The sequence below is a fragment of the Botryllus schlosseri genome, chromosome 16 (assembly GCF_051294905.1).
Source record: "Botryllus schlosseri isolate E-star chromosome 16, Bs_hap1, whole genome shotgun sequence".
NCBI lineage: Eukaryota > Metazoa > Chordata > Ascidiacea > Stolidobranchia > Styelidae > Botryllus > Botryllus schlosseri.
This window is the reverse complement of record NC_137251.1, coordinates 18,861,921-18,873,215: the sequence shown is the minus strand read 5'-3', so window position 1 is coordinate 18,873,215 and position 11,295 is coordinate 18,861,921. Positions and strand designations below refer to the sequence as shown.

The 11,295-nt window shown below is 41.2% G+C and overlaps 1 protein-coding gene across 1 annotated transcript; it reads left to right on the top strand.

Moving 5' to 3' along the window:
- Positions 1–2,519: 2,519 nt before the first annotated feature.
- LOC145459055 (uncharacterized) lies at positions 2,520–11,064 on the top strand. Its single transcript, XM_080337634.1, has 4 exons — positions 2,520–2,813; positions 7,947–8,045; positions 10,014–10,273; positions 10,736–11,064. The coding sequence occupies exons 1-4, from the start codon at positions 2,567–2,569 to the stop codon at positions 10,928–10,930; spliced, it is 801 nt and encodes a 266-aa protein (XP_080193760.1). The 5' UTR covers positions 2,520–2,566; the 3' UTR covers positions 10,931–11,064.
- The last annotated feature ends 231 nt before the right edge of the window (positions 11,065–11,295 follow it).

The window sequence follows — 11,295 nt, the reverse complement described above, 5'->3', positions numbered from 1 at the left end:
GACAGGATCCTGTGGGTTATTTTCGTTGGATTCGGATCGGACCGGATTGGGATTTTTGCAAATAATTTTGGATCAGGTTGGACTTGGGATTTAGCATGGAAAAATCCGGACTGGGGTACTCTGGTTTCGCAACCAGAATCGCGGACAATTGGAGAGAGGAGGAGAAAAGTGGCTACTCCAGCGCTCTTGAGCTGAGAGCAGGTAGTAATTTTGCGAATATGGCCATCACAGAGTAGATGGTGGTCTCCAGTTTTTTTAAAGCAGTTATTCCTTTTTACTCAGTAATAGAATTGGGCTTTCGAGTTTGAAACATTTTTGGATCTGGGTGGAGTTGGACTGTGGATTTGTAAAATATTTTTGGACCAGGATTGACTTGGACTGAATTTGAAATTTTCAGGAGTGGACCAGTACTGAAAAATATCACAGTCCGCTCATCACTGGTATGGGCGGGTAGATATTTCCCTTTGATGAGGATGTCCTGTGATGGGAGTGGACATTTTTAGCAGGTATGAAAATTCATCAAACACATGAGGCAAACTATTGGAAAATATTTGTGAATCTTCGGGGACTCTGCGTAGCTGTAGATCCGGAATCTCTCTCGTCAATAAAATCTGACTGGCAGCTATATACATACTGTCCACTCAACGGTGACTGCTTTGAAACACTGGAGTGTCGCAGCCCTATTTGATGTCAATCAGTACAACGACGTGACTCACCTCAAGGTACAAATGCGAAGTGGCAAGCGATAGTTATTTCTCCAGGATTATACACGTATATCAAGGAATGGATACATATGACTATTATGAAACGTAACCACTCTGAAATATATATTCGGATAATTGCCATGAAAATATTATTTGTTTTGTCTTCGTATATGAAATAAATGTATGTCCAAATGCATCAGTTTTCCGATTACATCTTAAAACTCAGACAGAGCGAAAGCGGCTTTATACAGCTTCGTCCGATGTTTTATTTATCTCCAGGTTCAGTGAACCTTCGATCAACATGCATTGCACACTTGCACAGTCTCACAGACCTCCACACTACTGAAATTACTTCTCGATATCCTAGAACCATCGTATCAATCGAGTAATACGAATCACTGACTCCCAATTATGTAAGGGACTATCGCCATACGTGACCCAAACTCATTCATCACATAGCCTCAAACGACATATATCATGCACGCTTCAGTGAAATTAGGTCAGTCGACTAACGATATCCTGCAACGCACGCGAGCTCAAGTCAATTATCGTCACTCGAAAATCATTGACTCGATCGCATAGAAATGATTACACATCCAACCCAAGCTAAAAAGTCGAAAGATTCGATTGTCGCAAAGATTACAACAATCTTGAGAATACTCGCCGATGGTAAACGTTATTCAACACAAACGAGTGTTTGTTGGTTACACGGAGATAGCAGTATACTAAATTGAACCGGAAATCTTTTATCGAGCGGTACGAAAGATAGGTCAACCGAGACATCTCACATCAACATAGACATCACACCTTCAGTCACTACATCATCGGAAATCATTGATCGTTCCACGGCGGTAATCCGTCAGGGGGGCAGCACCCGCGGCAATTCTGCAAATTCTATAAGTCTGTTATCTTTTTGTATGTTCGAGAATCTTGCTTCTTTATATTAATATGGGTAAGGCGGGAATAAAACACAAATATATGCAACTGTGGTGACGTGTTGTGATATATTTTGTCATGGACGGATTTGTTCATGAAGGTTAAATTGACTGGTCGCATATGTTCTTACCATTTTAGCGGATATTCAGGTTTCGTGATTTTGTTAAAAAACGATGCACACAAAACTGAGTAATGTTCAATACCTGTTAACAAAACAGTTCGTTTTTCGGCTATACGCATCCTATAATGGGTACATAACGGGCTTAAATATATCTTCGTGCTTTCTATTTGTTCAGTATACTCTGACTAATGCGTATGTTGCATGCTAGTTCATAGAACGAGTGAGTTGATGGATCAGCAAGATGAGGCTTATTTAGCGATAGAACAAAACAAGAACCGAGTTAATTGGATTGATTGATTGATTGATTGATTGATTGATTGATTGACTCTGTCTGTCTAGACATCCAACAAACCCCACATTATCACCTGAAGATACTATCTCAACGCCAATTAACGAGATAACCTAAACCTTTGATGTATTACGGAGATGCATCTCCGTTACGATTTTTTTCATTCGAAGCGTTAAATGCCGCAAATGTACTCTGAATGATGTTGGTTTGGTATATATAGAGCGGTAGGGAGACACAATGTTAAATATAGTAAGACGTGTGAGACTGTGCGTTTACTATATGCTTACAAGGCGCAGACCACAGAATCATCCTTCGTATAGAATCAGCAGGTCAATTGTCCAATGTTATTTGTAATATAAATAGATTTGATTTCGATTCGAACGGGGATTGAACGCGCGGAAAATTACATAAGTGTAATCGGATTTCTCAGGAATTTTGATACAATGCATAACACAAAATCTCAGTAGGCATGACGTCTTACAATGCTTAGTAATAAATAAATATATATTACAGATAATGATTGTCAGCATGCTGCTCTATAAATTTCTCGCTATCTTGATGTGCACTACTCATTGTTGGGGCACGAACACGCGCATGATATGTGAAGAGATCGTCACAAACTCCTCCCAATCTCATGATACCACTCATGGAATTATTCGCGGTAAACCGGGTGAGAAAGGAGAGACTGGTCAGACGGGTCCAGCAGGACCACCCGGGCCCCCTGGTTCTGTCAACGAGGAAGCTTTAGTCGATCTGCAACGAGGTACGTGATTGATTTTATTCTGCCAGTCCGCTTAGTTTCATTAAATATCGGTAATGAAACCCTTAAATATTATAAAATGTTTCGCGAGAAGTGTCGCAAAATCTGATCTGTGTATTGTTTGGTTTATATTGTCCGAAAATTTTATCACGTAAACGACCTGATGCTGCTTAGCGCATATTCACATTCATGAGCTCGTCATACAGTACGGTCAACTCTACTATATTGTTGTGATTTATACAGGGATACATAGAACGATGAAGAGGTTTTCAGGCGTTGAAAAGAGGTGATAGGTTCAATTAGTCAGTAATCTCCTGACTTCAAGCTTATGCTGGATTTTGGTCATTATTTTCAAAACAAGTCGAGAAATGACCCCAACTAACATCTTATTCGAATCATAGCAACCACAATCAAGCCTGATCACTAGGGCAAGTTTTTATTGCACTAAAATCGCGAGAAATTTGCACTTAATTTTTACAAAAGTTGCAGTAATAAGATGCATTTATAATTTTTGTGGTATTCGCAGGGTAATGAGATACTCGAAAGGTTATGTTGTAGAACCTAGTTCCTGCGGAGCTGTCAAATTTGCTACTTTGCCCTTTTACGGACATTCTTGCGAGGAGACCGCCAAAAATTATATTTTTCCGGGTACACAGCAAGTAAATTACGCAATGCAGGAATGATTTTCCCCAAAAAATACAAACAGCATAGCGATAACCGCTCCCCCTAAAACAAATCAATAACTCACCCCAAAACCCCTAGGTCTGCAAACTTGACCCAAAGTGTTACGGAAAAACTCATTCTCGCCTGTTTAAGGTGACCCAGTGACCCAGTAATTCTCGGCGGTCTCGCCTGGGCGTTCGTGAGATGGGAAACTATCTCAAATTTAAACGACAGAATTACTAAAGCGATCTATTTACATATTGTTCAGACACGGTTGTGCTTGACAGGGGTCGGTAAACTTCTTGCTTGCAAGCCATTGTGTCATAGATAACACAGTGAGATGCAGCTAACCCATCATATAGCTCTTTGTTATGCAAATTAAAGAGAACAGAAGTATAGAACCATACTAAAAATCAGGGTTGTAACCAAGTCACAAGGCTTCGAGTCAAAAGCCAATCTCACTTTTATAGTTTAGACTCGAGTCAAGTCGAGTCATCTTCAATTCACCACCGAGTCAAGTCCGAGTCCAAGTAAGCGAGCAGAGGGTCGAGTCCGAGTCATGGTATTATGACTCGAGTCCGAGTCCAAGCCATTGTGTTGACTGCTCGGTTTCCAGTTTTGAAGTCTGGTTAAACTCACTTTTCAAAACTCTGTTTGGTGATATAGAATCGTTCGCATGTATAATATACTAATTTTCCGCACTTTCACGCAGTTTCTGGTCGCATTTTCAAGTACCAGTACCAATAGACGAAATCCCAATAGTGTTATTACTTTGCTATTATTCGAAATTACAATGAAATGTCGGTCGTTGCCGTCTGAGTCTCGAGTCATAAGACTTGGTTCGAGTCATGCGCAATGACTCGAGTCCAAGTCGAATCAATGCACAGATTGACTCGAGTCGAGTCGAGTCATGACACGAGTCATTACAATCCTGCTAGAAATACTTTTAGCATGATTTTGAATCACTCCTTTACATTTTGACGCAATATTTGATAAAAAGTTGCAGTGAAAATTGGTATGACAAATAGAGAAAAGTTGCAAAAAGCTGGACCATAATATTCCTCCAAACAGCTTAAAACATCATTGTATATATATTCTGAGAATCTAGGAAACTGTCGAAAGCCGTAAAAAAATTGCAAAAGTTGCAACAACATGCCCTACTGATCACACTAATTTCGAGCCTGGCATCAGTTTACGGGGAAATGACAAAATCAAGGCCCAATTGAACATATTGACCTATACGTCGGCAGTCGGTGGTGGCATTGCGGCGTGTTTGAGTCCCGGCGTGCTAACAAAACCGCGGCTGAATTGGTCTAGTTTCGGAAATGTCAGGTCTCTCAATTTTAATATTTGATGTGATCTCCTAAAGGTGTTGCCATTTTCAAAAGTGAAATATATAACCTACGAATCAATGTATGCGTGCCAGGAGTTACCGACCTCTGGTCCTAGTCTAGCTACTAATTTATTATCGTAACCGACCCACACCTAATCAAACCCATAAACCAAACCCGAACCATAAAATAGCTTGAATAGTCACTCAAATGAATCGTAACTCAAATAGATCGTAACTCAAATGAAATGAACCAGCCTGGATTTGAATCATTTGGCTCTCAAATGAGCGTAAGATAGATGCCGTTATGTTACAGCTTTTCATACATACACGGATTACGCACATTGGCAAAAGTTTGCGGGGAATGTGCACTAAATCTGTTGCAATTTTTCCACTTTTAACTGGCTATTAGCCGTTATTTAGCTATTAGTAAAATCCTATGGGCATGTGCTCTTCACAGAAACAAATCAATAAATGTATATTAAGAGTGGAACTCAAGATGTATCCCCTTGTGTGATGGGCATACGGCCCCGCCTATAGTGCAAAGTACTGTGGTCTGTAGAAATTCTCTTCCACATTTTCGGAATATCGCCCTTGAGCGACTAAAACAAAACTAATACGCGTTATTTGATAGACAGATTGATAGACGGATATTGACGTGTAACGAACTTCAAATTGCAATCGTTTGTAAACGGCAGATATTCGCGAAGTCTGACGATGCCTAATATTGGGTTTAAACGTCTTATAGATAACTAAAATTCGATATGACGCTATATATGGACTCGTATAGACAATAGCAATTCATATAAATAAGCTGCAACAGCCTAGAACGGAAGATAGGGGAGACAACTCTTTTCAGGATGCGAAAATAATATTACCCAAATTAGCAATAAAGTATTGGAGTGATTCAGCCAGTTCGCACCGGTTCTATAGAACCTTCTAATGAAATTTTATGATATCAGCTAACCGGTAAGCATTAGTGGTTACTGTCGATCACTTTTTACAACAAAATCAACTGAAAAAATATGAATTTTGCGGTAGAATCGGTTGACAAAATAGTTGAAACCGACCACCGCCGTAAACCCCAAATGCACCGGCAATTATATAATGCACCTGACGGTCTCGACAAACTGTATGTACGATTCAGATTGAAAGCACTTCATACACATCTAGGACTTGCGAAGGTGACCCAACCAAGAAACGGCGTAATGTTTCCCAGTATATGAGATTATCCCAAACATAACCGAGGGATCGCTTTATGTAGGCATCAAGAGATGGCTTAATGTAGCCATACTATTACACACAGTAAATACCTGATTACGAAGGATATAAAATATTCTTATTTGTTGAAACTATATTAAAATTCGCCAAGTTTATGTATCAGTTCCACTACGGTAATTGCCCCGAATATTTCAATGACTTCTTTAACTTGGAATCAAAAGCGCACAAGTACAACACACGCGCGTCCACGTCGTCCCATCATTATCATATGATCGACCGAAGAGATCATCGCTCTATCAAATATGACTGACCATGGCGTGTGGAACAGTATCCGGCCAGCTATCCGACAGTCGACGAGCATGTCCACATTCAAATCGAAATATAAGCAATTTCTACTGAATGAATACTAGTCCGTTCTCAAGATTACCGGACCAGGACCTGACCTATCGATCTCGCCTTCTGTGACATGCCAACTCATTTTTGTCTCCTGCTTTTCTATATTATCTTCCTTTACTTTTCATTCAGTGTGTATGCCTTCTCTTTACATCGCCTAGGCCAGTGGCGGCCAACCCGTGACCCGCGAGAAAGTTTCGTGTGGCCCGCGAGGTGATTCTGGAAATTAATTATAACATCACTTAAAATTGCAAGGCCAACCAAAATTTGATTAGCCTGACCGCGAAACTTGTTGATGAGTAAAAAATCAGTTACGACGCATTGGCGTAACCAGGGCCCGGCACATTTATCGCAGATCTTCGTATATGACCATAGAGTAAAATATTTCGCTGCAGATTTATTTGACTTGAAATTTTTTTTAGCACTTCTCATGATTTATTGTCATCTGATTTCTTGCATTTGGTATTGGAGCCCCCTCCTGCAAATTATAAATACGCGTGATTTTTCAGAATTGAGTCAAACTATATTCTCAATTAGGATATAACGTGTCGTCCAGTATGCGAATTCGCAGCACAGATCGCAGATCGTCGGCGATGACACATTTGCACAAAATGATAGAGGCATGCTCACCGAAACCTTCGATATTGCGATATATAAACGCCGAATAATCCTGTCCTTGCCAAATGAGCCCAGTGGTATGCAGAGGCGACCCCCAATATAAGCAAGCAACATATTTATTAATAGAATTCATTCATTACCTTTGAAAAAATTTCGCGCGACCAGAACATGGATGCACATTGCACACCGCACAGTTGCACACAGAGTTTTCATGACATAATTGTATCAATTTTAACGCGTGGTAATATAAGTCTTGTTTTCAACGTTACCTAATTCGGTTCGCTCCTATCGAACGACTAAAAAGGGCCATCAACACCCGCGCAAGGCAATGGTTCTTAAATCTCATGTGGCCCTTTGGCCAAAAAGGTTGGCCACCCCTGACCTAGGCCACGGTGGGTGTCTGATTTCAAAGACTAGGCCTACCCCAAGTCGTTTTGACACCTTCCTATCCTTTCATTGTATTGCACTTTTTGTGGTGTATATTGAACTGATACAATGGCTAATAAACCGAAGCAACCGATTTATCGTATCATCTATTGTTATTGTCGATAACTAAGTGCGGTTACTGCGAATATATACATCCTTATTATTGGTTTGCTACTACTTATAGAAATTTTAAAATAGTGAGGTAAAGGTGTGGACACCAATAATATTATTACGAAACTGATATAATCACTTCGCAACGAATTCAAAAACGTTTGGAGATGCTACGGCCGCATCCCATGCATCCCTTCTTCTTCACACCGGCCGGGACGGTATATTTCGCAACATATGAAGTGTTCCAATCAGCGTCTTGTGCCAATTCTGGTGATAAAAACCTCCAAACTCGCCGTACAAATGTAATTTTCATAATCAATTTCTTGTGTCAGATATAAATGCACTCCATAACCGTTTTTATAATTGTTTTGCAGTAATTGCCGACGGAGCGATTACCACCGCCGACATGTTGGGCACAATGACAAGACGACTTGCACTTATCGAGGAGAGTTACGTTCGCAGAGACTTGCTTGGTAACGTGGGGTCAGGGCATGCATGATTATGGAGATTTAAAGCTACGTCTAATCATAGTTGTAAAATTTGCTATATGTGGAAACCAAACATAATGTAATGACAGTATTCCTCATAGTAAAACGTTGCTATATAGTTAGACTATTCTTGCAAGGCGCGGAAATGGATCAATATATCAATGAGTGTGGCGAGATAGCGTAGTGGTAGGCTATATTCCACTGCTGCACCACCAATGGGTTGCGGGTTCGAGTCCGACCGAGTTCGACTCCAGAACTCCTACCTAAGTGTTGGTGGTTTATCTATAGGCTCCTCTCCGCCATCTCATCCGGGTAATCGGTGTCTTATAAAAGCCTAGGAGTGGGCCGTGCTACAAGTCGGCAGCTGCGAAATTAGAATGATGAACATTGGCATGGTGTAAATGACCATAGTCCTCGACAAACACCATAAACACACAAACAACAATATATCAATGCAATTTAACGCCATCACAAATGCATGATCGTTGATAGCTGTAGCTGTTCCGGAAGTGCACAAAGAGAGGCTAAGGAGTATAGTGCGGAGCGGATCGACAAATTCTCTGGTCCTACTCCGATCCTGTTTAAAAGCTCTGGTTCGACTCCGGTCCGACTCCTAGGCCGTATTCTAGAAATGACCATGATCCGGTCCAAAATATCTGATGATAATTATCCACCCACAGGATGGTATTGAATATTGATTGAAACCATGCAAACAGGAATTAAAAACTCAAAGATTAAACCCAACCCTTATCCTAAGTAATTATGCCAACTTGGACTTAGCATGTGGTTTATTTCCACGAATGTTTCACTGTAACTATTGATTCGAGGGTGGACTCCGGCCGTCTCAGAAAAAGTACTGATCCGGCTCCGGACAAAAATGGGAAAATCCGGCCGGATATCCAGTCCGGCTCCGGTTCATGATCCGCTATACTAAGGAGTAAAAACCTCAGTGTACATTTGTATTATATATTCATAATTTATTCCCGAAGCTTTTTGAGGTGACACTCATCAGGGGATACCGTCAGATATAATGTGACCATTCACAACTTTGTTTAACTACAATCCGTATCGCTATTTTGACGGCACGTAGAAAAAATGCAATTTTAAAATACGTGAGTGCAGACAATATGAGACCAAAACAAAACAAGTTCATGGACGATTTTTAAATGATAGGCCTACCCCCCACAGATTCTTTATCGTTGCATAGTCTTGGTTGACGCATATAGTGATGACGGTGAACTCAAGAACAGAGAAATTAAATAAATTACGACCCTTTCGCCAATATATAGACCCTGTCCGGACGCTGTCCAATTGTAATTAATTAGCCTACTTAGTTGAAGCATGCTGTTATTTACTGACCTACGGTGAAAGTTGTCGCCACTCAAGTGATCGCTCACAATTGCCACAACAAATTATAAGAGAAACTTCTTAGAGCAGCGCATGATTCCTAACTTCAATTTTTTCATGGGGCGCAATATTTCGCTCTGTTTGTCGCATTTGTACTGTGGGACTCAGTTTGCAAGGACAGGGTCATCTGGTGTGATCTTCGGCCACGGTTCTATCGCCGGCGATCTTTCTAGGATCGCATTTCGTGTTGGTCAAAACCTTATCTGCCTTGGTGTGTCTTTTTGGCGCCGATCGTGCCTAATAGTCCCGCACCCGCAGTCAGCACGCACGAATACAGTTAGGTTCAATTCCGTACATCATGGGTATTTTTATTTGCGCCTATTTTTTCATTTTTATATATCGGGAGACGGGTACACAAAAATTAAAAATATAGCGACACTATATATCGCGCCAAGCGCCAAGTTGAATACATCTGCTCAAAAATACTCACCCTTGTGTCAATTAACACAAAATTTTGGAAGATTTTTTGGTGGCAACGACCCATTTGGCCTGCTGATAGCTACGCTAATCATTTCCAGTGTGTATATATATTATATGTTTGTTCAGAGTTGTGCGATTTCATCTATGCGGATAAATGCTTCTTCCTGCTTATGCACGAAGTGAACACTCCGGTATCACCCAGATGTCGGGCGAGCGAGGGTGTCAACAAACCGGAAGCGGAAGCTGCATGCGCACGGTACGGGGGTCACCTTGCCAATATATACGGTGGAGTGCATTTCCAGAAAGTGATCTCCTTAATGCGTGCCAGAACCCTAATCGCACACGATTACAATCATGTCTGGACAGGAATGACTGTAGACGTACAGGTATGCATTTAAACTGGGGACGATGAATAGTCGTTTCGCAACGATTTGCACCAAGTAATGAATATGAAAACTATTTATATATATATTCTAGTCACACACTATAACTACATCGACAAAAGTTTCGTAAACTCCATTTACAAAAACATCCTCGAATGAATTTCATCGGAAAAATTTGTTGCATTGGAAAATCGCAATTATAACCACATCGAGGAAAACGGTTATACGTCCGTTCAAAAATAAGCGACAATGGCGACAGCTGTGCTGTGAGCCGAAACTTGTCTCTGGCGCCCCGAGTATGTATATATGCCTTCGGGAAGAGCTTCTTGGTACTGACGCCTTGGCATGATGATAATGATTGTGGTCACGACTGTAAAACCTAACACTCGTTACGTACGTGACTCGTTGGTGTGGGTAAGACCGTACTCCGTAATCCAGTTAATAATAGCGGCCTTTTTATAACAGGCACGGAGAATCAGAACGTCTAACGGCAATTGGGCTCCATATCAAAAGTGGTATCCGGGCCGGCCCTACACACCGGCTCGCAAGGAAATTGGAATTCACACAAATTATGAAACCGAGTCGCGCAGCACTGGCATGTTCGATGAGGACCAAACTTGCAGGATTCTCGGAGCATTATGCGAGAAAGCTCTTATCTGATGGACATCCGCTATCTCCGACGGTTGGGGACTCTTATGTGAACACAACTGATTTTGTTTGGAGTCTAATTTTTATCGGATTGCTATGTCGATTGCTTCACCTGCAGTGGTTCCAAACTTTTTTCGACTCATCGCCCCCCCCCCTCTCATCGCCCCCCCCCCCTATCAAGCTCGACATCAATTTTCGCCCCCCTCCCCATATTTACGGATCTAAAAAACGGGGCATATCAACGGGAAATTTATTCACCAAACTCTGATCGCCGGAGAATTGACTAAAAGAGAAAGGTCATTTTCCGAGTAGGTACTCGGAAAACTGGTTTCCGCGTCTACTTTCCGTTAAGTTGGCCTTTTTTCAGTCAACTTTAG

Coding starts and splice junctions, on each gene's coding strand:
- LOC145459055 (XM_080337634.1), top strand. CDS start 2,567: ATGATTGTCAGCATGCTGCTCTATAAATTTCTCGCTATCTTGATGTGC. Junction 8,046..10,013: donor CGTTCGCAGAGACTTGCTTG/GTAACGTGGGGT, acceptor ATGTTTGTTCAG/AGTTGTGCGATTTCATCTAT. Junction 10,274..10,735: donor GAATGACTGTAGACGTACAG/GTATGCATTTAA, acceptor TTTTTATAACAG/GCACGGAGAATCAGAACGTC.